This window comes from Natator depressus, chromosome 3 (assembly GCF_965152275.1).
Source record: "Natator depressus isolate rNatDep1 chromosome 3, rNatDep2.hap1, whole genome shotgun sequence".
Classification (NCBI taxonomy): Eukaryota; Metazoa; Chordata; order Testudines; family Cheloniidae; genus Natator; species Natator depressus.
This window is the reverse complement of record NC_134236.1, coordinates 59,128,180-59,156,040: the sequence shown is the minus strand read 5'-3', so window position 1 is coordinate 59,156,040 and position 27,861 is coordinate 59,128,180. Positions and strand designations below refer to the sequence as shown.

General features: G+C 42.9%; 1 protein-coding gene across 2 annotated transcripts in view; it reads right to left on the bottom strand.

Annotated features, from left to right (window-relative positions):
* Nucleotides 1-27,861, bottom strand: part of KCNQ5 (potassium voltage-gated channel subfamily Q member 5) — a 515,927-nt gene that overhangs the window by 65,236 nt on the left and 422,830 nt on the right. For both annotated transcript variants that reach the window (XM_074947984.1, XM_074947985.1), the window contains exons 4-5: nucleotides 1,951-2,126; nucleotides 551-676 (exon numbers count right to left, since the gene is read on the bottom strand). In XM_074947984.1, the coding sequence (XP_074804085.1) occupies nucleotides 551-676; nucleotides 1,951-2,126 (302 nt within the window). The remainder of the gene's footprint in view (nucleotides 1-550; nucleotides 677-1,950; nucleotides 2,127-27,861) is intronic.

Genomic DNA, 27,861 nt, shown 5'->3' with positions numbered 1-27,861 from the left:
TTTCTATTCCCACTGAAAACAGAAAAACTCAGAATCTTGTGAGAAAGTTTGTTCTGGTGAGATTTTTAACCAGATTTCAAGATCAAAAAGGAGAAATCTGAATAAACCTCAAACATCTAGAACTGATTCTCCATTTTCTTATACCATGTATAGTTACTTAATCCCCAGTTTGGCAAAGCACTTAAGCACATGATTACTTTTAAGCACGTGAATAATCCTATCCCTTTCAGCGAAGCACACAAGCATGTTCTCAAGTCCCATGGACTTCAACAATGCAGCTGCACTGAAGTTTGAAGTTAAGCATGTGCTTAAAGGTCTTGCTGAATCAGGGCTTTACATCTGTGTAAAGCGGGTGTAAAAATGCTATCAAATTAGGATATAAGGGTAGCATTCACACTCATTTTTTCACAGATGCACATGCCCATTCAAGACACAACCACTAGGATACTCAGGACTACTATAAGTTTATATCTTTTAATATGTGCATTCATGTAATACAAAATATTCTACAGTATTGGTTAAATAGTTCAAATGATCATTCTATACTTACTGTGCCCCACCAGAGAGCATCTGCATACGTAGAAAACTGAGTATTTGCATCTTTTTCCACCAGATAGACAAGGAAAGAGGAAAAGATGAGTACTAAAAATCCTATGTACCAGGCTGTGATTAATTCCTAGATAAAAGAAAATAAATATCAACCTGTATTAAAAAGATTAAACATAGAGTGGAGTGGCATTTGAAGAAAAAATAATTAAACAGTCCATATTCTTTTGGCATTTTAGCAGTTAAAAATCAAATGCTTCTCAGTTCACATAAATTGTCTCCAAACAATGGGTAGAAGTAGAAGTGATTGGGAATTTTTCAACCGAATGTTGGAAAATGCTGATTCATCAAAAAGGTTTCTCGGGTCCAGGATGGGGAAAGCGCTAACACAGAACAGCCAATAGACTTGTGATTAGGGCACTTATCTGGGATGTGGGAGCCCGAGGCTGAAGCTCCTGCTCAGTGTGATTTGGAGGAGAGACTTGAAGCTGGGTGTCCCACATCCCAGGTGAGGGCCCCAACCAGTGGGCTACGGTGTCATTCTTTCTCAGTCTTTCCTGTTGGAGCTGTTTCACTTAGTATAAATCATTTAATATTTGTTGTGCCAGAGGGATATTTTTCTTTCATTTACACTCTCTCTTTCTGAAGAGCTCATGCCTGGGATTGCATCAACAAACTGACTTCATGGTCATTAACTATACTACATGGACCTCAAAATTGTAAACAAGTATAGAGCTCAGGAGCTTTGTCTAAATGAAGGGAGTATGCAATGAAATGGCTAATGTGTGTACTTACCCCTTCCCTTTGCTAGCTGGTCACATATTCTGACATTTTTTCAAATATGCTACTGTCTAGTGATTGGCACCCAGAGATTCTATGCTTTAATGCTACTGCAGCTAATTAGAGATTCTCTTTTACCTTATGTGGTAGTGTCTTGTATTTTGGAGTCAAATATCCACTACGGGGCTATTCTATTGTGGGGTGGATCTCTTTCTCTCTTCTCTCTCTCATGTTTTTTCGCCAAAGGTTTTGAAAGGCTTCATTTTCATTCCAGTGTGGAATCTCATATTTTTTCATGAAAAAGAATTCTTGTTCTCTGGCCAGTCTGAACAATGGGCCTGATTTCCCAGTTCAGTTTGACACTTGTGTAACTCCACTGATTTCAATGGAATTACACCAGCATCCAACTGGTGGTGAATCAGGGCCAATATTTTTAGCATATTTTCAAAAACCTGAATGAACATGAAAAGATGTATTTTTGATAATGCATTACATAGCCAACATTACTTTAGGAAGTTTTAGGTATTCACTGGAATCTTATAGATATATGAGGTGATGTTGATTCATAGAGTTTTATTGAATCCGACTGAAGAATTAAATGAAATGAACTGCCATGACAGTTACCTTGCTATGTGCATAAACTACTGAACCTAATAATTTCCAAGTCCCTCCTCTTCGGTCCATGCGCACCATTCGAAGGATCTGTAGGAAACGAAGACTTCTCAGTGCTGATGTTGCAAAAATGTTACCCTGAGTTTTTGCAGAAACAACTGCTATTGAAGCGATGAGAACAATGGTGTCTGAAAGAAATACATTACAGAATATATTAATGTACATAAAGCAATCATGAACATAGACGTACATATGCTGAGTGAAGGGAGTTGTGCATAAAGAGGAGTCCTTACTCCTATTCAATTCCCTGGGAATTTTGTCTAAGATAGGACTGTGGGATCGAGACTAGAGTCTAAAAGTGAATAGAGACCATTCAGGATGAAAATCATTAGCTACATTAGAAATGTTAAAAACATATACTGATAAGGCAGGCAGTACTGAAGGAACTAGTCGCCTTGTGGAAGGTATTTTCAAGCCCAATGTGTAGAACTGTATAAATCATCTGATGGTTTAAAACTGCAGTACTACTTTCCCCCATAGCAACATTCCTATGAAAAGGCATTAAAAAAACCAGTAACAGAAAACAAAACCCTCTCAGTCACATGAGTCAAATGGAAGTATGTAGACTTATAAATATACATTTTATTTTCCTATGTGTGCGAATACTATGTGATGCAATTGTGCAGTAATGAGCTTCTGGATACAAGCTTCCCTTATATACATTTTCCTGGGGGAAAAACAGAAATAAACTTGGTTGCATAAATGCCCTCCTAAGCATTCATTTAGCTGGCAGTCTGGAAAGTTCCAGCACTCCGAGTGTTAATACTTTGCATGAGAGTTTGTTTCTTCACAACAAACATTTAAAATTTTTTGTTAAGTGCAGCGTGCTTGTTTATAACTCTTGGAGCCAGTGCCATGCTTAGGAGAGGATGAGGAGAAGAAACACTGTTCAAGCAGAGACAGCTAGATGCATTATGGCCTGCAGTAGCTATGAGTAGTATGGAATAGAAAGGGGTAATTTTAAATTGTTGTATTCCAAGTAATTTTATTTAAAAAATTACTAGAGATATTTACCCCAGAAAAACAAGAAACGGGAGACTAGCTCTTACTAATTGCTTCTCTTGTCACCAAATCAGGGCTATGACTTCCACTGTTCCAGGCTATGTCTATACTATGAGCTAGGGATGTGATTCCCCTGTTTGCATACCCATATTCACACTAGCTCTCATTGAGCTAGTGCAGTTGCAGTGGTAGCAGCTGCGGAGGCACATCAGAACCACCCCTCCCCGGAGTGACAGAAGTGACACCGACATACGCGACACTGCTTCTGCCGCTCGCGGAGGTGGTTTTATTAGGCTGAAGGGAGAGCTCTCTTCCGTCGGCACAGAGCGTCTTCACCAGACGCACTGCAGCGGCTCAGCTCTATTGGTATCGCTGCAGCGCGGTATGTACAGACTTGGCCTTAGGTAACTTCCTCTCACTAATTCATGTTGAAGTCTTACGGAGGTTTTCCTTGGGTTGGTTTCTTCCTGAGCCTTCTCTGGTTTTCTTAGCTCTCTGTGGTAGTTTGCCTACAGAGATGGGCAGGATAAACTGATGAGTGCTGTGTGTTCGTTGAGCAGAGTAGCAGGGAGTATGTGTGTGAGGGGAGCTTACTTGAGAGTTTTTTATGCTCTTCTCCTTCCTAGTTCCATGAAGTTACAAGAAAACACACCTCTTTCAGGCTTTTTTAAATTCAAGTTGATTGCTGTCCTTCTTTCACTGGCTCAGTATCATTGTGGGTTGTCTTGAGGTGCCTCTTCATCTTTAGAATATGCAGTTTGTTAATGCACATATGTGTTGGAGTTTTAATTCTTTCTTGATGATTGCATTTCCTGTGTCTTTGTGGCAGAAGATTCTCAGAACATCTCTAAAGTTAGAGTTTTAACTCCTTCTTTTTATTCAATATATTTCTGAGATATTTCTTTAGTTTTACTAGACTTCAACAGGAAATGAAATTCTGTTTTCAAAAACACTAAACATTCTTGTTCTTTATACAAAGTTTTTAGTTCTCAAAACCGTCTTTTTAAAATTAAGTCATTCTTAAAGAGAGTCTTCAGCTTAAATACAGGTTTCAGAGTAGCAGCTGTGTTAGTCTGTATTCGCAAAAAGAAAAGGAGTACTTGTGTTAGAGACTCACCAATTTATTTGAGCATAAGCTTTCGTGAGCTACAGCTCACTTCATCGGATTGAGTTGTAGCTCACGAAAGCTTATGCTCAAATAAATTGGTTAGTCTCTAAGGTGCCACAAGTACTCCTTTTCTTTCAGCTTAAATAGTTATTAAAGAAGGTGTTGATTATATATGGCAATTTTTGGAAAGATGATTCTTGTCTTCCTGATTTGGATGAGGGAATTGCTTGAGCACTGCCAGTAAATAATGAATTCCCCAATAAATATAAATATTATATCCCTAAATGGCTTCTTACATTAGTAATAAGTTTAGCAAGCTCAGTAGATTCAATGTTGGTACATAAAGCATTTTATCTTTTACATAGCAGTGACATTAGGAAATTATATTAGGAGCTTTGCATTAAGCTGACATATTTGCAAGTAAGCATTTCACAAAGGTATTTGCCATTTCAACTTTTAAGAAACAAAACGTTTAAAACATTTCCAGCTAACATGTTTTCCTGGAGTTTCAAAGACACAAGCAGAGGTTATTTGGGGGGGACGGGGAAAGGGGAAGAAATGTGTGTGTGGGGAGGTGGTATAGCCCACCTTAACACCTGGATTTATTGCTCTGATAACACATTCCTACATTCCTTTTTGAGGTACCCTGCATAAGGAACATCCTCACATATTTTTTTTTTTGCACATAGTCAGGTTTTTTCCAAAAACATGAATGTTTTACATGGCTTGTTTTCTTGAGATAAGGATTACATTTGTCCCACACTGGTATCTTATATAAAGGGAGGTGCGCTGGCCTAGATAAAAAGAAAAGGAGTACTTGTGGCACCTTAGAGACTAACAAATTTATCGGATGCATTCAGTGGACTGTCCACTGAATGCATCCGATGAAGTGAGCTGTAGCTCACGAAAGCTTATGCTCAAATAAATTGGTTAGTCTCTAAGGTGCCCACAAGTACTCCTTTTCTTTTTGCGAATACAGACTAACACGGCTGCTACTCTGAAACCTGGCCTAGATAAGACACTCTTTTGGTTTGTTTGTCTATTGACCCACGCTCCTTAAAGTTACAATCTGTTTGTTATAGCAATTAAACTTCTATTAGATATTTTGTACAAAGTAAAAATTTCAAAAACCAACACATCTTTAAACACAGCACAAAAGAAAACAGAGTAAAAATTAAAGTAAGGTAAAGTTTAAAATGCAGCTTTCTGGAGTTTGTATAACACTCTTTGGGGTAATCAACATGGTTTTATGGCTAAGAAGGGGTTATCTTCCTTATATTTGCTCGTCCTTGGGAGATAGAAAGTAGAAACCTCCTGCAATTTCTTTAATCAGCCTGAACATTTTGTAACATAATTAACTAAAACATACACAGGTTTTGTTATATTCTCAAGCACCCTGGCTATAACATACTTGTAGCTATATCTTAATAATACCCAGTAAAGGTACAAACAGGTTTGCAATGACCTAATATTTTTAAAAAGTGATAATTTTATAACTATCATTTCTCTGTTGGTATTGATATTGAGGTCTCTCCACCAGAGGAAGGAACAGTACCTTCAGCAACATTGGGGCAGATATACGCACCAGTGGCCCTTGCTACTTGTTTGTAAACAGTGTGGCTTGTACTCCCCCAAGCACAGCACAGCAGCTCTTGTGTGGAGGGGTGAGCTTAGCCATGGTCACTCCATCACCTCATCTGGACATGACCCACAGGACATTGAGCAATGCTGCTAGCACTAGCAGTAGCTCCCTTGTGGGAAGGGAGCACAAGGCAGCAGTATAAGGGCTGCTTTCTATGCAGCTGTCAGCAATAGACTATCAGTGCTCTGTCTATCTGAAGTACCCATATAACTCCCTTCAGGATGGAATCTAGCTTATAGTCTTTAATGTATATATTTAGTCTCACAATACCTCTGTGAAATAGCGAAATGCTATTAGCCCCATGTTGCAAATGGGGAACTGAGACATAGAGAGACTAAGTGACTTGCCAAAGGCCGAAGTTCCTAGTAGAGTAGGGGATTGAAGCCATGTCTCCCCTGTCCTAGCTTAGTGTCCTAACCACTAGAGAGCATCCTTCCCCTCATCCAACCAACTCCCCCTTCCTTGCACCCCATTCCCTAATGCACCTGATCTGAAGCTGCCATAATTTAGTCCAGAGTATTTTGGCATGGAACAGATAATTAAATGGTGAAAATGCAGTGAGCTATACGGCACTGACAGGAAAGAGGGGAGTTTAAAAATATTAAAAACACAGCTCCCAATAGGATTTGAACTCTGTATTGTACCTTTAAAGCATAAGGCAGACCCTATGTTACACAGACATTAGTTCACAGCCATGGGAATTTAGAAGTGTTATGATTGGCCAGAAGACGTAGCCTGCATTAATTTAATACAGTCAAAATATACCTCAGGCCAGATTTTGTATTCTTTACTCAGGGAAAGCTAATGATTCTGGGAAGAAGAGACACAAAAGTGTGTGTCAGATTCAGAGCATTCTTCCCTCTACTTTCTGACCCAACAGAAGGCCCTCCCTGGTGGGGTCTGCAGATGAAAGGAATGGCTCCTATCAAGGGCATCATTCCCCAACTCCATAGGGATTCTCAGATTAAATTTATGTATAGGAATGTATGAATTCCATGCCCGGTCAAACAAGGAGTCTGTTTACCCCATATCCTATCTTTGCCTGTGGCCAGTACCAGATGCTTCAGAGGAAGGAGTAAGAAACCCATAGTGGATAATTATGGAATAACGTGCCCATTGGGGAAGTTTCTTTCTCATCCCCCATTCACTTAGTGGCTGGCTTGTGCTATGAGCTTTTATATCCCTTCTGAAAAACATAAGGGTTTATGTGCCTTAAAAGAGGTTTTTTTATTTTTTTTGTAGATTATCTAATTGCAGATGTTCTCATGTATGGAATACCGATTTTTAAAAACCCTACTAAATTCTTTCTATCAGTGCCATCTTGTGGCAATGAATTCCACAGATTAATTATGACAGGTTTCAGAGTAGCAGCCGTGTTAGTCTGTATTCTCAAAAAGAAAAGGAGTACTTGTGGCACCTTAGAGACTATCAAATTTATCTGAGCATAAGCTTTCGTGAGCAACAGCTCACTTCCTCGGATGCGTTCAGTGGAAAATACAGTGGGGAGATTTATATACATAGAGAACATGAAACAATGGGTGTTACCATGCACACTGTAACCAGAGTGCTCACTTAAGGTGAGCTATTACCAGCAGGAGAGCGGGCGGGAGGGGGGGAAGGGGAGGGGGAGGAACTTTTGTAGTGATAATCAAGATGGGCCAGTTGGGGGGTGGAGGGGGGAATAAACATGGGGAAATAGTTTTACTTTGTGTAATGACCCATCCACTCCCAGTCTCTATTCAAGCCTAAGTTAATTGTATCCAGTTTGCAAATTAATTCCAATTCAGCAGTCTCTCGTTGGAGTCTCTTTTTTGAAGTCTTTTTGTTAAAGAATTGCCACTTTTAGGTCTGTAATCAAGTGACCAAAGAGATTGAAGTGTTCTCGAACTGGTTTTTGAATGTTATAATTCTTGACGTCTGATTTGTGTCCATTTATTTTTTTACGTAGAGACTGTCCAGTTTGACCAATGTACATGGCAGAAGGGCATTGCTAGCACATGATGGCATATATCACAATGGTAGATGTGCAGGTGAACGAGCCTCTGATAGTGTGGCTGATGTGATTAGGCCCTATGATGGTGTCCGCTGAATAGATATGTGGACACAGCTGGCAACGGGCTTTGTTGCAAGGATAGGTTCCTGGGTTAGTGGTTCTGTGGTGTGGTTGCTGGTGAGTATTTGCTTCAGGTTGGGGGGCTGTCTGTAAGCAAGGACTGGCCTGTCTCCCAAGATCTGTGAGAGTGATGGGTCGTCCTCCAGGATAGGTTGTAGATCCTTGATGATGCGTTGGAGAGGTTTTAGTTGGGGGCTGAAGGTGATGGCTAGTGGCGTTCTGTTATTTTCTTTGTTGGGCCCGTCCTGTAGTAGGTGACTTCTGGGTACTCTTCTGGCGCTGTCAATCTGGCAATCAGGGGACACCATCATAGGGCCTAATCACATCAGCCACACTATCAGAGGCTCGTTCACCTGTACATCTACCAATGTAATATATGCCATCATGTGCCAGGCTGAGTTTGATGCTGTACTGCAGGAGCATCTAAGAAGAGTCACCACCCAAGAAATGTACACACACCACTACCTTGGAAAAACAATTCAAAATGAGATCATACAGTTACTGGCAACAAAAGTCAAACAGAAGATTGTGGCAGATCTGAAGTCAGCAAGATATAACTTTGTTATTCTGGGATCGGTCCTGCTTTGAGAAGGGGGTTGGACTAGATGACCTCCTGAGGTCCCTTCCAACCCTGATATTCTATGATTTTATGCACAACTGACATCAGCCATATGGAACAAATGACTTTAATGGTGCGTTTTGTAACAACAACAGAACCTAGTGAAAATGTCCCTGCAATGGTGACTGTCAGAGAGCATTTTCTAGAATTTATTGACATTGATGATAGTACAGGAGCTGGTATGACAAATGTGCTTCTTAAAAAGCTGGAAGATACGGGAATTGCGATAGCTGACATGAGAGGTCAGGGCTACGATAATGGTGCCAACATGAGAGGAAAGAAAAGAGGAGCGCAGACACGGATCCGAGAGTTAAACCCTCGAGCTTTTTTTGTCCCATGCAGTTCTCATTCATTGAACTTGGTGGTCAGTGATGCAGCATCAGCTTCTAGTGAGGCTGCTGAATTTTTTAACGTAATTCTAAGCATCTATGTATTTTTCTCTGCACCAACTCATCGATGGCAAATTTTGAAGCAACATCTGGGAACATCCTCTCTGACACTGAACCCACTGAGTGCCACATGATGGGACAGTCGAATGGAGGCGATAAAGCCTATCAAACACCAAATTGGGAAGATAGATGATGCCATAGTTGCCATTATGGAGGATAATGCTATGACAGGAACTGTTTGTGGGAGAACAGTGGCAGAGGGAAATGGAATCACCAGAAACATACATAACTTCAAATTTCTGTGTGGCTTAGTGTTGTGGCATGACATACTGTTTGAAATAAATGCTGTAAGCAAGAGATTCCAAGGTGATGACCTTGATATATCTGGAGCAATGGAACAACTGGACAAAGCCAAAGTCATACCGACAGTCTTATCGGTCAGATGAGGGATTTCAAAACATTCTGAAGAGTGCACAGAAGTTGGCAGAGGAACTTCACACTGAAGCTATTTCCCCACCCATTCAAGAATACAAGAGTCACCAAAGAAGAAGACATTTTGATTACGAGGCACAGGATAATCCCATAAGAGACCCCAAACAACAATTCAAAGCTCAATTCTTTAACTGGGTGCTAGACTGTACAATACAGTCAGGAGAGCTGGCTGTATTTTAAAGAAGCCTTGTTGAGGACGCAGGAACAAACCATCCCAATGTGCAGAAAGAACAGCAAATATGACAGGCGACGAGCTTGGCTTAACAGAGAAATCTTCAGTGAGCTTAAACACAAAAAGGAAGCTTACAAGAAGTGGAAACTTGGACAGATGACTAGGGAGGAGTATAAAAATATTGCTCGAGCATGCAGGGGTGTAATCAGGAAGGCCAAAACACAGAGTTGCAGCTAGCAAGGGATGTGAAAGGTAACAAGAAGGGTTTCTATATGTATGCTAGTAATAAGAAGGTCAGGAAAAGTGTGGGACCCTTCCTGAATGGGGAAGGCAACCTAGTGACAGATGATGTGGAAAAAGTTGAAGTACTCAATGCTTTTTTTTGTCTCCGTTTTCACAGACAAGGTCAGCTCCCAGACTGTTGCACTGGGCAGCACAGTATGGGGAGGAGATGAGCAGCCCTCAGTGGTGAAAGAACAGGTTAAGGACTATTTAGAAAAGCTGGACATGCACAAGCTCATGGGTCCGGATCTAATGCATCAGAGGGTGCTGAGGGAGTTGGATGATGTGATTGCAGAGCCATTGGCCATAATCTTTGAAAACTCGTGGTAATCAGGGGAGGTCCTGGACCACAGGAAAAGCCAAATGTAGTGCCCATCTTTAAAAAAGGGAAGAAGGAGAATCCAGGGAACTACAGACTGGTCAGCCTCACCTCAGTCCCTGAAAAAATCATGGAGCAGGTCCTTAAGGAAGTCATTTTGAAGCACTTGGAGGAGAGGAAGGTGATCAGGAACAGACAACAGGATTCACCAAGGGCAAGTCATGCTTGATTAACCTGATTGCCTTCTGTGATGAGATAACTGGCTCTTTGGATATGGGGAAAGCGGTGGATGTGATATATCTTGACTTTAGCAAAGCTTTTGATACGGGCTCCCACAGTATTCTTGCCAGTAAGTTAAAAAAGTATGGATTGGATGAATGGACTATAAGGTGGATAGAAAGCTGGCTAATCATTAGGCTCAGCTGGTAGTGATCAATGGCTCGATGTCTAGTTGGCAGCTGCTGTCAAGCGGAGTGCCCCAGGGATTGGTTCTGGGGCCAGTTTTGTTGAACATTTTCATTAATGATCTGGATAATGGAATGGATTGCACCCTCAGCAAGTTTGCGGATGACACTAAGATTGGGAGAGAGGTAGATATGCTGGAGAGTTGGGAAAGGCTCCAGAGTGACCTAGACAAATTGGAGGATTGGGCTAAAAGAAATCTGAGGAGGTTCAACAAGGGCAAGTGCAGAGTCCTGCACTTAGGACAGAAGAATCCCATGCACTGCTACAGGCTGGGGACTGACTGGCTAAGCGGCAGTTCTGCAGGAAAGGACCTGGGGATTACAGTGGACGGGAAGCTGGATATGAGTCAACAGCGCGCCCTTGTTGCCAAGAAGGCTAACGGCATATTGGGCTGCATTAGTAGGAGCACTGCCCGCAGATCAAGGGAAGTGATTATTCCCCTCTGTTTGGCACTGGTGAGGCCACATCTGGAGTATTGCATCGAGTTTGGCTCCCACTAGAGAAAGGATGTGGACAAACTGGAGAGCCCAGTGGAAGGCAGTGAAAATGATTAGGGGGCTGGGGCACATGACTTACAAGGAGAGGCTGAGGGAACTGGGCTTATTTACTTTGAAGAAGAGAAGAGTGATGGGGGATTTGATAGCAGCCTTCAACTATCTGAAGCGGGGTTCCAAAGAGGATGGAGCTAGGCTGTTCTCAATGGTGACAGATGACAGAACAAGAAACAATGGTCTCAAGTTGCAGTGCAGGAGGTCTAGGTTGGATATTAGGAAAAACTATTTCACGAGGAGGGTGGTGAAGCACTGGAATGGGTTACCTAAGGAGGTGGTGGAATCTCCATCCTTACAGGTTTTTAAGGCCCAGCTTGACTAAGCCCTGGCTGGGATGATTTAGTTGGGATTGGTGCTGCTTTGGGCAGGGCGTTGGACTAGATGACCTCCTGAGGTCTCTTCCAACCCTAATATTCTATGATTCTACGAAATGGCATAGAAATAGATAAAATTATGAATAATAATCTCATTGTGATTCTGGGCAGGACAGTCAGATTTCAGTGAAATTAAATTCAAAATGAGCAACCAAATTGAAAACAGTGAGTAAATTCATACACAATTTGTCTTTTATTAGATCACATTCATGTACAAATTTCACTATGGGCATTTCTGCCATGAGAAGTCTCCATTATTACTTTGTCTAAAGACTGAGGCCATGTCTACACACAGATTTAACGTAAAGTGTGATTTTGAACCTACAGAGTTATACTGGTGAAAAAGGCTGTGTAGCCACTCCTATTTCAGTTTAACGAGGCTTAGTTTAGCCAAGGGTGTGGTCTACACTGAAAAGTTACAGCGGCATTGCTACATCAGTCAGGGGTGTGAAAAAACATGCACCGTTGATGCACATAATTATGTCGAGAAAACCCCCAGTATAGATGCAGTTGTGTCGATGGAAGAATGCAACATAGTTAACGTCATTCAGGGAGGTTGTATTGGCGTTCCTACACCGAAAGGAAAAACTCCTGTTGGTATAGGCTGTGTCTACACTAGGGCCCTTTGCCAACATAGCTAGGTTGTATAGTCTCTGTAGCATAGACATACACTCGATTAAGTTAATCAGGAACAGGTTTCAGAAATAAGTCAAATTAAAGTGAAATAAGAGTGTCCACACAGCCTTTTGCACTGGTTTAATTATCTCACCTTAAAAAAAAAATCACACTTTACGTTAACCTAGTACAATTTTATCATGTAGTCAAGATCTTAGTAGAACCCTTAAAACCTAAAGGCCTCATTCTCCACTCTCTTAACTCCAGTTTTGTACTCACGTCACTCCACTAGTCCCATTTAAATAAGAGAAGTAATATTTTCTTGAATTGTTTTTTGTGTTCCACCTGGATTTTTTCTTCTTAAAAGATTTAACAAAGTTCTGCCAAGTTTTTCCTCCTATTCTCAGTGGTGAAACTTAGATCAGAAGGAAAAAAACAGATAGAGGGTTGTGTTGCCTTGTGTCTTTTCGCTAGTTGCTTTAGGGATTATGGGTGAAATCCCAGCTCCTTTGAAGTCAATGGCAAAATTCCCATTTACTTCAATGGAGCTAAGATTTATCCTTACATCTTGCTCTGAAATACCAGAAAGGGCTGTAATTATATTGCTCCCTGGTTTACTATTAGGTACTTCCATTCTCTATAGTAACTACAGTTAACGTTTTACATAGATGGTATCCTTTATCTGCTTCCAGGAGTTTTTTTCACAAGGTTTCATTCCAGCCAATATCTTGCATATGTATTTGTTTATCCAAAACTTCAAGATGCCCCTCAAATATGATGATGGAATTAGCCAGCTTTTTAGAAAATGTTCCCATTTTACTTTCCCTGCACGTATTGTGTTCCCTTGTGAGCTCCAAGAGAGATTATAAATCTCCTAAAAACCCCTGTACAATGTTTACTTTTGAATACATCATTTCAAATTTAATTTCAGACAATGGGTTCTTCCATTTTGGAGGTAGAGACTCCAGTCCAGATCTCATGGAAAAGTGAGCCGAAGTGAAGACAGATCTTAGGCTATGTCTACATTAGCGAGCTTACAGTGGCACAGCTGTACCAGTGAAGCCGTGACGGTCTAAGACCGCTTGTGTAGCCACGCTATGCAGACAGGAGAGACCTCTTCCGTCGACATAATAAAACCACTTCAATGAGTGGCGGTAGCTATATCCGCAGGAGAAGCTCTCCCGCCAACATAGCGCTGTGCACACTGCTACTTATGCTGGCAAAATTTATGATGCTCGTGGGTGTGTTTTGCTGACATAAGTGGTTTGGTAGACATAGCCTTAGGCAGCGGAAACAGCAGCATGCTGTCAGCTGACAACCAGGACTAACACACTGGAGGCTGAAAAATACAACAGATAAGCCCAGGAAACATGTGTGACTCGGCATACCTGGAATACTGTCACAAACCTCTAAAACAGAAACATGGAAGTAGAGATGAGTGATTGAGGTCCAGCAATGCCAACCATCTCCAAACACAGCAAATTACTCATGTGAGATATGCCAACCTGCATTTAACAGTCAAACAGATGTAAGCTGATTGCAGGCTGCCTTTTTCACAGTTCAGGCCAAAGCAAATTTTTACAGTTTATTTATAAACTCCAGTGAACCGGGGGTTTATAATAAAATGCTGTTGGCACACCTAAACTATAAGTGCTTCAAATGGTGACAATATTATAGTGGATTATTTAATACTAAAAGCTCCATAATAATAAAAAATGAGGTATTGCAAATCACCTTAATGGATTGGTTTACTTAGAAAAACTTTTTCATTGTAATGTCTCTATTATGAATGCTTTGGAGGCTGTGAGATTCTAAAAGCTTCAAAGGTATCACGTTGATGGGTGCAGTTTAAGAACCTGTCTAGAACAGGGAAATGGATGAATGCAATCATGTCTCCAGAGTGTAGAATAAAATAGCTGATATGCTACTAATGCTTTTTTTCTTTAAATACAAATTACAGGAGGAGTTTGAAAATGTGATCAGGAACTATGGATAATGATGGTCTCTCACCTGACTTGAGCATGCTTAAATTGTAGCACTGGTGTCAGTCATGTCTGTGTTATCTATGCTTGATTGATACTACTCACATTTCAGGTATATCAGAAATTTAACGGATAGCTATTCTTATTGCCCATGTTCACCACTGATGTGTTAGAATATCTGATTCTTCCAAATCAAATGACATCGTGGACTGACATGAGTTTTGCTGTGTTCATCTCCTATTTTTTGTCTGGATAGAACAGAGAACACATTTCATCTTATTAATTCATTTTTGATCACTGAAATAATTATTGGTGCACATTACATTAAAATTATTCCTGTTTATAATATTTTGAAAGATGTATACGTAAACACGGAGGACAGACTGTCAGTTAATTTGCTGTGAGTGAGGGTGACGCATACTTTCCCCATGACAGGCCCACAGAACTATTTATCCCAGAGTAGGAGAACAAGCAAGACAAGACAGCAAAAGAATGTGGTTTAACTAGGCTGCAACTTTATTAACTGACCACATCAAGGAAACAAGCCAGTAACAACTTACCCAGTGCAGGCCAACCTCCCTTCTGTAAATCCACACCAGCTGGGAGAGGGTTGCCCACATTCCCTTTGCCCCCCTTTAACCTGGTCTGACAACTAGAGCTAGGACCCCACCACCACACTCCCTTCATAAGGGGGTTGAGGATATGGGGAAAAGGGACTGACCCTTTGCTGTTCCAGGCATTAAGAACTTTATGCCCTTCTCCCATGTTCTTGAGCAGGACTAATCCTAATTTTAATTCCTAATCCTGATTTTAATTCCAGTTTATCAGTGAAGCAGACTGTGATATTCCCAGTCTTGAACACAGACCAGGGCGTTCCAAAACAGGTGCCACATCTTGGCCTCCACCCAATGTCTGAAGAAACGAGATGGGCTTAGAAGCTAGTAGGACTACAGGCCTCAGCCAAGGTACCACCCACTGGAGCCCTGATTGGAGGATTGATCAGCTCACCAATTGGTCCAATCACTCTATTTAAGCCAGGAGGCAGCACAGGAAGTTGTCTGAGCAACAAGGAGATTTTCTGTTGTGGCTGCACTAGACCCTGCTTCCTGTGTCCAAACCTGTTCCTGATTCCTGCTCTGCACCTGGCTCCTGCCTTACTCCCGCCCACAGACAACTGGTGTCTCCCCAGTGGGAGGCACAAGCTAAAGGGGAGGACACATGACCACCCCACGTGTCTCCCCTGCCCAGTGACCCCTTCTGCCCTGAGCCCAGCCTGGGGCCACAGCACTCTCCCTGCCCCATGCTATCTGCAGTGGGGACGGGATGGGATGGGGGGGGGGAAGGGGAGCTCTCTGTCCTTCTTTCCCTGTGCCTCCCTGCTGCACGTTTGGCTGCTCTCCCTGGCAACTGGGTGGGGAGCGGGATGGAGCTGCTTCTGCCTGAGAGAGCCAGGCATCTGACATTGTTTGGTTTTTGAGTGCAGTTATGCAAAAAAAATAATTCTACATTTGTAAGTTGCATTTTCACAATAAAGAGATTGCACTACAGTACTTCTATGAGGTGAACTGAAAAATACTATTTCTTTTATCTTTTTTTACAGTGCAAGTATTTGTAATAAAAATAATAATATAAAGTGAGCACTGTACACTTTTCAGAGTAGCAGCCGTGTTAGTCTGTATCCCCAAAAAGAAAAGGAGGACTTGTGGCACCTTAGAGACTAACAAATTTATTTGAGCATAAGCTTTCGTGAGCTACAGCTCACTTCATCGGATGAGCTGTAGCTCACGAAAGTTTATGCTCAAATAAATTTGTTAGTCTCTAAGGTGCCACAAGTCCTCCTTTTCTTTTCACTGTACACTTTGTATTCTGTGTTGTAATTGAAATCAATATATTTGAAAATGTAGAAAACATCAATATTTAAATAAATGGTATTCTATTATCGTTTAATAGTGCCATTAAAATTGCAATTAATAGCGCTTTTTTAAACCTCGTGATGAATTGCGATTATCTTTTTTAATGATTTGACAGCTCTACACAAAATAGTTTATTCAACATATCACAAATGAAGAACTATGATTATTTTCCTCTTAATATACCCATTTGGGATACATTAGTCTGCGAGAGGTTGGGTGCTTTAACTCCAGCCCTGGCTTGATGTTCATAGTGGATTCAGACTGTCACAGCTGAGAGCAACTGTACCTGTATTTCCCCTTCAGTGGTCCAGCAAGGAGACCCACCCTTAGGCTTCCAGCTCCGCAGCTGTTGCCTTTCTTATCACTGGGGTATTTCCAGGTTGAAGAGTTCCCTGCCTTCACTATGTTAATCCCAGCAAAGAAAATCTGCCTAAACAGACCCCCTTGTTTTTTCTTCAGAGTTTGATAACAGAGTGATTGCTACCGATATATTTCAGAGTAACAGCTGTGTTAGTCTGTATTCGCAAAAAGAAAAGGAGTACTTGTGGCACCATAGAGACTAACCAATTTATTTGAGCATAAGCTTTCGTGAGCTACAGCATGCATCCGATGAAGTGAGCTGTAGCTCACGAAAGCTTATGCTCAAATAAATTGGTTAGTCTCTAAGGTGCCACAAGTACTCCTTTTCTTTTTGCTACCGATATAATTACCACACAGCTCTTTCTATGCAAGCCTACTTCATTCTTAAGGTAAACATCATTACACAGAAAACATATTAAAAACTATAAAAGAACCTACACGCATGCTAATAAGCTTACCAGCGTTCACCTGAACTCCATCATGGGCTCTGGCAGAGCAGTCTTTCACTTCATCACCCACCCTGGGGGGTTTCTTTGTGGTTACAAGTTCATCACAGCTTCAGTTCAGAACAAGCACATGCATGACAAATGTAGCCCACCCTTTTATACAGATCAGGAGTCTTTGATCTGGAGTTTCCAGAAGCAGATAATTAGTATACAATGAGTCTCTCTGCCCAGGGCACATCTTCACAAGGTTGGCTTCATAGGGGAGAATTTGTATTCCCCTCACCTCAAGGTACTTCTTGGTAATTCACATGTATTGTGCCAAAGACCTTTGAACTTCCCCGTAACATCTAGAGATTGCATTAATCTTGCCTTTCTGCTAAAGAGCTTCCATACAATGTCACAATAGTACGTAAACATTTGCATTTCTAATACAAGGTACCCCAATGGTATTAACTCCATTTCAATAAGGTTTAACTTAATTCAGTATTCAGGATATTACAGGATATCAGTCTGATACACAGATAAAATACATATTGTTGCTGTATTTTACTATTGCATTATAGTTTCTTTAAATAGTATTAAAATTAGACTGTGTGTAAAGAAGATACTACAAAATGTACACACAAAATGAAAGTTAATATGTGCTACAGTTTTTATAAAAAGGATTCCCTGAGCTTAAAGTCCACCTGTAAAACCAAAGGGTCCCAAATGGATAACCCTTAAAAAGCCAGTGCCTAGAGGGTGAAAGAACATAGGCACTACTGAAAATTTTACCTAAGTGATTTAAAAAGCCTAAGTCCTAAGGCTTAGGATTTATGACTAGGGTTTAGGAACACTTAAGGCTTTCAGTGAAACATGGGCTCCTAAAGCCTAGATTTTAAAGGTATTTAGGCACCTAACACCCATTTATTTCTATGGAAATTAGGTGCCTAAATACCTTTAAAAATCTGGGCCTAAGTGCCTAAAGTCACTTCTGAAAATGGGGCATAGGCTCCTAAGTCACTTGGACACTTTTAAATTTTTTCACGCCATATCTGTGCAGTGAATGGATGAGAGACATGGACACAAAGTGCTGGTAAATGGAAAACAGGAACTTTGGGATCAGGAAAAGCTCAGCACTGTTTGTTTTATCAAATGTGGGCCTACAAACAAGGCAAAAGGAAGGTTTTTCTTTTACTCTGGTCATCTCTCCTCCAGAAAAACAAACAAACAAACAAACAAACAAACAGAACCAACAATTCAATCTCTGTAAAACTGAAAGATACATGCCAAGAAAAGCACTACATAGTTTTGGATCATGATTCTGTGGAGAAGCTATTGGACTCCATGAGCAACCAGGAGAGCCAAGTAGACATGGATACCCAGGGGCCTATTTGCTGTACTGGCATGTCTGCACGTGCCCAGTGCAATTCCTCTGACTTTAACATTTTATACAATTCATCATTCAGCTCTATAAGGATAATTATGCATTGGACTTAAATAAATGTTATAGTTTGGCTACAATCTACCTTTACTTAAAACTCCTCTCAGATCTCCAAAGTCCACAAGGTTGCATGGGGTTTTAATTTGGGGCAGAATCTGGTCTTTAGTTTTTCTAATCTTTCCTCACATGTTAATCCCTCTTCATCTTCGCTGCTCTTCTCGGAACTCCCTCCAATTTGTTTATGATAGATGCACAACCTTTTGGGGACCAATGGCCCCAATGACAAGTTGGCAGGGGACTGAGGGCTTCACTTAATTTGCATATACATGCATTTAGGATTTTTATCAGACAAATGCACAATGTTTTTTTAAATACAGATTTAACAGAGCACTGTACATGAGCAAAACACTTAAAATATACTTAATGAGCTAGATCCTAAGCTGGGGTAAAATAACTAATTTACACCATCATAGGAACTGGCCTAATGACTATAGGATATGCCTGGTTTTACCGCTGAGGTGGTCATGCTACCAGTATATCAGAATGAAGTTTGAGTCTCTAAGCATGTGTTTTAGGGTGTTCAGATTTTTAACAGAAGAGGTCTGTTCACATAGATACTTTAAAACTGCTTGCACAAATAGAAGCCTTTTGAAACAACCTTGTAAGTCACTGAATTCCAGCTGCATTTTGCTCTTTGCTTCTTTTGGCTAGCTAAAAAACAGGGCTTCAAAGCAGTTTAAAAAGTCATAACTTTTCAGTAGACAGCACAATGGTCTCATTATTCCTTGAAGAAAAGAAGTACTTGTGGCACCTTAGAGACTAACAAATTTATTTGAGCATAAGCTTTCGTGAGCTACAGCTCACTTCATCGGATGCATTCAGCTGTACCACAAGTACTCCTTTTCTTTTTGCAAATACAGACTAACACGGCTGCTACTCTGAAACCTGTCATTATTCCTTGAGTGTTTCTTGGGAAGTCAGAAAATGGGAAACATCAAACCATGGCTGTCCATGAAAATGCTTTCAACTTCAAATAAGGGCCCCACTGACTGGTCCCCTTCACTGGCAGAAACATTAGTTTAAAAAGGGGAAGAGTAAAACCAATCACGATAATATATTGCAATGATTTAAAGAGAAGCAGACTCTGATGCTTTTATCACACTGGGCAGTACCTTCCTCTGTGAATAGTCCCACTCATCTTAAATCAACGAGATGTCTCATACAGTAAGGATAGCAGAATCTGGTCCAATATTAGGCAGGAGTTCCTGGTAACATTCAATTGTTTTTTAAGCTCAAACGATGGAAGTTTTTCAATATTTTGAATCTTTAAAACTATCCTAAACCTCACAAATTTTACAGGACTGAAAAAAATCTTGATTCTCTAATTAAAGGCCACAGTCTGATACGCTTATGATGAACATAAGAACAGCCATCCTGGGTCAGACCAAAGGCATCCTGTCTTCTGACAGTGGCCAATGCCAGGTGCTTCACCGTACCTTACTCTGTAAGTAGTCCCACTGGAATGAGTAGAACTATTCGTGGAGTACAGTGCTCCTCAATATGAGTTACAGTGACAGAATCTGGCCCAAATTGGATTTTTACAAATTAATTATGAGCGACATAGTCATTCAAGATCCTCTAGCACTGCCCAGTGAAATATGATATTCTCAAATATTAGTGTGTCATAACTATTTAGTTCAATGTCACCTGTCAAATGATACTATTTTAGCATGATTGTCCAATCTGAGAGTGAAGGGGGCTCAGCACTCCCAGGAAGTGCTCAGCAACCTGGCAGGATCAGGCACTAGTTTTGCAAAATAAAAACCAAGCACACTCAGATATCCTGATTTTGCATTTGCTAAAAATATCTGAACAGTACTTAGGCTCTAGAGTCCCAGCAAAAATTGCTTTCAGCAGTGTTTGCATACAGCATTTCTCCCGGCTAAGGAACCTGATCTCTCTGCTCAGATGCCAGACAGGTTATGATTAATCATCACCTCGTAGTAAATGTAATTGGCAGGATCCCTTCAGGAAATTCTTTTGATACATGGTGCTGTTTGATATTCACAGATGTTGCCATCACTCTAGCCAAAAGGTCTCTGAGTTCTCAAGTATATCACACCCTCTGAATAGGAACCATATTAATTGTCATTAAAAGAATCATTGGTTTAACTTGCTTTTACAGTCCTGTTCAAGGTGCAAAATAACATGGTATTTTCAGAAATAAGAAAGCAAAATGACTTAGACATCAAGATAATCCTCAGAGAGGAAAGTAAATGTTCACACCTGAGCAGGTTTATTACTATTGAAGAACAGAACAATGGTGCTATGAGGTAGTGGATTACAGAAAAGGGATGGCATGTGAAAATGTATAACTATGATTGGGCACTGAAGATTCTTTCGTTAATCTTACTGATCCTGTTGCCTTGAGGGTGGCACCAGGTGGTCTTGAGGGTGTTACCAGGGTGGCAAATGACTACTTTAGTTACTGACTGGAGTTACTTGGAGGCCAATAAAAGTGATATTTGCACAGAACTCTGGACTTCCATACTCCTAAACTGTGCAAAGCTGGCCTTTAGAAACTCCTGTGAAAATACCAAATAATACAAGTTCTATCTGGAGTTCTCTTCTTCTTTTCCTTTCCTCATCATCAATGTATTTGGAATCATCTAAATAGATGATACTATGATCTCGAAGTTATTTTAAAAAGTCAGAGTGATTCACTGAAAACACAGACTTGTTTGTTTTAGACTGGCAATTATTTGTAAGTAGCCAAGTCTGGTCTACTTGGAGAACTAGCTCGTCACTGAGTGCAGAAATTTATTTTTGGCAACGAGAAAATAGGAGAAAGTCAATAAAATGGAACATAAAAATAGTTTGGTCGAAAGTATCTGCATGCCATGACCAATAAAAATGCATGAAACAATAGGAATCTGATAAAATATCAGTCCAAGGGTTATAAAATTGCAAGTGTTTTGGGGATTAGTTGCACTACAATGCTGTGACCTCCAAATTCCCTCCAGTGAGTTGGATGGAACCTGTGATAGGGTCCCAGGAGTGAGTTCAGAGATGTAAACATACTGTAAGGGGGACAACATCTGTTATAAAATAGTTTGATTTGCATTGTTGCAACTCAAGAGTACAAGTGAAGTTCTACTCTAAAAAGTGACTGTGTAAAAATGGCACCTTGCTCAACAGCACCCTGTCTACCCCAGGGCTAGATTGTCACAGGGCAGATAGGGAGCATGCAAAGAATTTTCCTTTCCCTTCTCCTCCCTCTACTTTGTGCCACCCACAGGAGGGCATATTTACAAACCTAGGGTTGCCATATTTCAGGTTCCCAAAAAGAGGACCTGGGGAAGGGGAACCTAGGGGGGAAGGGGAGGGAGGGGGAGCTGAAGGGGGAGTTCGGGTTGCCAGGCGCTGTTTTTGAATGGAATGCCTGATCGAAAAGGGACCCTGGCGGCTCCAGTCAGCACATCTGACCAGGCCGTTAAAAGTCCGGTCGGTGGCGCAGTTGGGCTAAGGCAGGCTCCCTGCCTGCCATGGCTTCTCACAGTTCCCAGAAGCGACCAGCATGTCGCTGCAGCCCCTGGGCACAAGTGCGATCAAGGAAGCTCTGCGCGCTGCACCTGCCCTGAGTGCCAACTCCGCAGCTCCCATTAGCCAGGAATTGCAGTCAATAGGAGTTGTGGGAGTGGTGCCTGTGGGTGCGGGCAGTGCGCATCACGCAGAGCTGCCTGGACACGCCTCCGCCTAGGGGATGGTCATTGTGGCCACTTCCGCGGGCAGCGCGGAGCCAGGGCAGGCAGGGAGACAGCCTTAGTCCCGCTGCTCTGCCGATTGGGAGTCACCTGAGGTAAGTGCCACCCGGCAGGAGCCCGCACCCCAAACCCTCTCCCATGCCCCGAGCCACTGCCCCAGGTTGGAACCCTCTCCTGCACCCTAAAACCCTTCCAGACCCTGCACCCCAACCCCCTGCCCCAACCCAACTCCTACATTCTGAACCCCTCAGCTCCAGCCTGGAGCCCCCTCTTGAACCCCAAATCCCTCATCCCCGGCCCCACCCCAGAGCCTGCACCCCCAGTTGGAGCTCTCACCCCTTCCCGCCCCCACCCAGAGCCCCCTCTCACACCCTGAACTCCATATTTCTGGCCCCACCCTGGAGCGTGCACCCCCTCCCGCACCCCAACCCCCTGCCCCAGCCCAGAGCCCCTTCCCATGCCCTGAACCCCTCATTTATGGCCCCCCCAGGGCCTGCACCTTCTCCTGCATCCCAACCCCCTGCCCCAGCCCAGTGAAAGTGAGTGAGGGTGGAGGAGAGCGAGCGATGGAGGAAGGGGGGATGAAGTGAGTGGGGAAAGGGGCCTTAGGGAAGGGGCGGAGCAGGGGCGGGGCAAGTGTGTTCAGTTTTGTGCTATTAGAAAGTTGGCAACGCTAGGGGGAGTATCTGCAGCAGGGGTACTCATTGGAGGTGGGGGCAGTGTCGCTCGTTCTCTGTCACGGTGGCAGGGCTGCTGGCACAAGCCAAGGATGCAGTGATAGCCATCAGTCAGCGCCATGGGTGATGAGTGAACCCCCCTTTGGGGAGGCTAGCCCCGCACCCCACCGCCTGAGGCCCCACCCGCCAGAGCTTCGAGTGCCCCCCCACCTGTGGCCTGAGAAGCCCCGCCCACCCCAGACGGCCCTCCAAGCACCACTGCCAGCCCCTCCCCCAGTGCCAGGCCAGCCCTAGTGCCATGCTGTGCTGCCAGCTGCGCCCCACCTCCACCCCCCCAATGCCAGGCTGAGACGCCAGCCCCCTCCAGCACCAAGCCTAGCCACCAGCCTGACCCCCCACACACTTTGCTGGCCTCAGCGCCGCCCTGACCTCTTCCCCAGCACTGGCCCCAGCCCCACTCCTGATCCCCCGCCAGCTTCAGGTAGAGGGGGAGGGAGGGCAAGGCATCGGGGCACAACATAGGCGGGGCCACATCCTGTGTCAGGTGAGGCTTAGCCTGCCCTGGCCTCTGATATCTGCCGCCCATGTTCAGCGCCTCCCTGCGGGACCTCCTCCCCAGGGCTGAGAGCTGGTGTCTGGGTGGGCAGGATCTGTCAGCTGTGGCTTGCAAGGGAATGGACCAATCAATTGCAGATGCAGGGGAGGAACCAATCGGGAAGTGGACCAATCAGGGATATTTCTGAGCTGCAGCTCGTCTGCTCTGCAAAAACTGGGACATTTGCTGTTATTTGAAAAGCCCGTCTGGACGGAGAAAGCAGGTTCACAAAAGAGGCTCTGTCCAGGGAAACTCGGCATATGGTATCCCCACCCATATCCTTTGTATTCCTCTATTTCCCCTCTACTCTGCTGCAGCATCCTATATTTCTCCCAGTTTTCTGCACATCCTTCTCAATGCCCTCCCCCCCTGCATGCCACTTTCTTGCCTCCCCCATAACTTCCCATTCTGAGACTGAAAGGCATGGCTTCCTACTACATGTTCCACATAGCCTCAGCATCCTATCCTGAAGGCCCTGTCTCTTCCTATCCCCTCCCAATTTTTTCTCCCTCTACATTCTCCTCCAGATTCCTACCTCATACTCATTTCTGAACGAGTGTGACTCAGGCCATAGTATTGATAACAGCAAATGGAGGACAGGGAGGTGAGATACAAACAAATACTGCCACTTGGGGATGTACACACACACATGCTTCTGTTCAGTACATTTCCACACCCTGGTCCAAAGTATGAGGAGATAGGACGTGGGATTTCTTCAGCCTTGTCCCAAAGAGGAAGAGAAACAAACAGTTCCTAGTTTCAGAGTAGCAGCTGTGTTAGTCTGTATCCGCAAAAAGAACAGGAGGACTTGTGGCACCTTAGAGACTAACAAATTTATTAGAGCATAAGCTTTCGTGGGCTACAGCCCACTTCATTGGATGCATGCAGTGGAAAATACAGTAGGACGATTTTATATACACAGAGAACATGAAACAATGGGTATTACCATATACACTGTAACGAGAGTGATTATTTAAGGTGAGCTATTACCAGCAGGAGAGGAAAACAAAAACCTTTTGTAGTGATAATCAAGATGGGCCATTTCCAGCAGTTGACAAGAACGTGTGAGGAACAGTAGGGGGAAAAAATAAACGTTTTACTTTGTGTAATGACACATCCACTCACAGTCTTTATTCAAGCCTAATTTAATGGTATCCAGTTTGCAAATTAATTCCAATTCAGCAGTCTCTCTTTGGAGTCTGTTTTTGAAGTTTTTTTGTTGTAATATTGCGACTTTTAGGTCTGCAATCGAGTGACCAGAGAGATTGAAGTGTTCTCCGATTGGCTTTTGAATGTTATAATTCTTGACATCTGATTTGTGTCCATTTCTTCTTTTACGTAGAGACTCTCCAGTTTGGCCGATGTACATGGCAGAGGGGCATTGCTGGCACATGATGGCATATATTTCCAATTTCCCAATTCTTCCTAACTGCCTGGATTTGGAGTCATTTTCAGGTTGAGAAGAAATAGAGCTTTCTTGTGTCTCCTCCATATCTCCTCCCTCTAATGAGCCCTTAGTTAATACCTGTCCTACATTTTAGAGTCTGGTTAGGCACACCCCATCACAAACTGATTACACTGTATTATATAGTTGTTTTGGAGGGAAATACAGATAAAAATCAAAACAACCCTTTCCCCAACCTATAAGCCACTTCTCAGTAGGGACAACCAAGTAAAACAAACTTGAACTGTGCAGCCCAAGTCATTCAGGAGAAATTATGAGCCAAAACAGATTAGGAAAAATTTCAAAAAGTCAGTGACAGAAATGTTTTTAGACACCATAATTGATTGTTTCCAGGAAAAAAATTCTACCACTGGTTGAGTCATGGCATATAAAACTTCAGGAGACTGATTTCTTTTTGGGAAAGTCAGGTGATTTCTTTTTGTTTTTTTAAAATCAAGTTTATAGTGTGAAGCTAGTTTAATCCCTATATGGGGACCAGATTCTACAGCTCATTAATACGTCCATGAACTAATATTGCATGCTGAGTGTTCATTTGCAGATAGCCGTACACTGCTATGCCATATTGCCCAATTTTCTAATAATGACATTTTTACTTTTCACATAGCACACGCCAGAATATTTCCTCAGTGAAATGAGAATCACAACTGAAACATGAATGTTGAATTTTTATTTGGATGTACATGTTATTCTAGCCAAAAGTAAGGCCTGTAGTGGGAGCATTAAACATTGATTTATATTATTGGAATTTAGCTCTTTGGCCCTGGCTAGGCTGAATTATTTGTATGCGCTGAACAAGTCCATCAGCAAGTGTCAGGCCTAGAGGTCAAAGCAGGAGCCAGAGCTGAAGATCAAAACCAAAGTCAGAGTCTGAATGCCAGAGTGAAGGCAGAATCAGAGCCAGGAATCAGAGCCAAAGCTCAGAATCAGATTATCTGCAGTCAGAGATGGCAGGAGCATGACTCAGAGAAGACTGGAACAATGCCAAGTGCAGGGCAGAGTTTAGGCTAGAGCACAAAAAAAGCAAGGCAAACAAGGGAGAGAGAATCCACAGTCGTATGCACTGAGGAGCCAGCAAGCTACTGCTGCTGCAGAGCTCAAGAAGAGAAGGTTACTCACCTTGTACAGTAACTGAGGTTCTTCCAGATGTGTGTCCCTGTGGGTGCTCCACTCCAGGTGATGGTGAGTCCCTGCACCTTTGTTCGGAGAGTTTTGCAGCAGTGCCCGTACAGGTCGGGCACGCACAGTATCTGCCTCATGTGCCGTTGGTGCTTCAAGCAGCGCATGTGCAACCTGGAATCATCAGTTCCTTCTCTAGCGCAGGGGCTGCTTCGGGCGCTGATGGCCCTGGAAGAGGCCGGGGACCTCTGCCACTTCCTGGAGTTGGGGGAGGATCCCTGGCCGGGCTGGGGGCTCTGACCTCAGCAGTATCCCTGTAAAGCCCCAAAGTGGGTGCATGGCCTGACGCAGGTCCTTTGCCCAAAGCCCCATTGTCTTTTGGTGCCAAAGGGCGCCTCTTCTTTTGCTGTTTCTTTGGAACCGGTGAGGAGGAATGGTGCTGGGCGCAGCCTGGTGCTGGCGGTGGGGTCCACAGTGGAAGGCTCTGACACAGGGCGAAGTGCAACCTCCATGAGGAGGGCCCTCAAGCAGATATCCCGCTCCTTCCGGGTTCAAGGTCAAAAGTTTTTACAGATCCGACACTTATCTTTCCTATGGGATTCCCCCAAAGACTTAAGGCAGCTGTCATGGGGATCACTGATAGGCATCAGCCTGCTGCATGTTGAGCACGACTGAAAGCCTGGTGAACGGGGCATGCACTCCTCGGAGACAAAGTCCCAGCCGGGACTGTAAGCACACTAACCTAACTCTTCTAAAGGCTAACTACCTACCTACAAACTATATACAGATAAGAGGAAAAAAAGCTATAAAGAACTGCTAATGCTCTTGTGATCTGCAAGACGAGGTGCTCCAACCAACCGTCATGGGCGGTAAGAAGGAACTAAGAGGCCATAGGATTGGTGGCACCTAATATACCAACGCATGAACGCGACACTCAAGGGGGCATCGCAGCCAACCCTACTGATACCGCTAAGGCAGAAATCTCCAACAACTGTGCATGTGGATGTGCGCACACCTAGAATGGAATGGACATGAGCAACACATCTTGAAGAAGAATTTTTGTTTACTGCCCATGACCTGACCATGACTTTTACTAAAAATACCCATGATTAAAATATAGCCTTAGTTATAGTAGATCACAAGCTAAATACAAGTCAACAGTGTAACACTGTTTAAAAAAAAGCAAACATCATTCTGGGACATACTAGCAGGAAACGTGGACAAATTGGAGAAAGTCCAGAGAAGAGCAACAAAATGATTAAAGGTTTAGAAAACATGACCTATGAGGGAGATTGAAAAAAAATGGGTTTGTTTAGTCTGGAGAAGAGAAGACTGAGAGGGGGACATAACAGTTTTTAAGTACACCTCTACCCCGATATAACGTGACTCAATATAACATGAATTTGGATATAACGCGGTAAATCAGCACTCCAGGGATCAAAGCAAGTTCGATATAATGCAGTTTCACCTATAACGCGGTAAGATTTTTTGGCTCCCGAGGACAGCATTATATCGGGGTAGAGGTGTACATAAAAGGTTGTTACAAGGAGGAGGGAGAAAAATTGTTCTCATTAACCTGTGAGCATAGGACAAGAAGCAATGGGTTTAAATTGCAGCAAGGGTGGTTTAGGTTGGACATTAGGAAAAAATTCCTGTCAGGGTAGTTAAACCCTGGAATAAATTGCCTAGGGAGGTTGTGAAATCTCCATCATTGAAGACTTTTAAGAGCAGGTTATACAAACACTTGTCAGGGATGGTCTAATTTAGTCCTGCTGTGGGTGCGGGGGACTGGATTTGATGACCTCTCAAGGTCCCTTCCAGTCTTACAATTCTATGCTTATGCCATCAGGAAACGGAGCAATTATAACTGCAGGGCCTTATTCTTGATTGCAAGTATCTTTGCATCATTAATAGCCGACTCAAGACAGCCCTTACTCTTGCAAGCTTTCTCCAAAGTAAGCTTAGATTCAAGTAGAAGC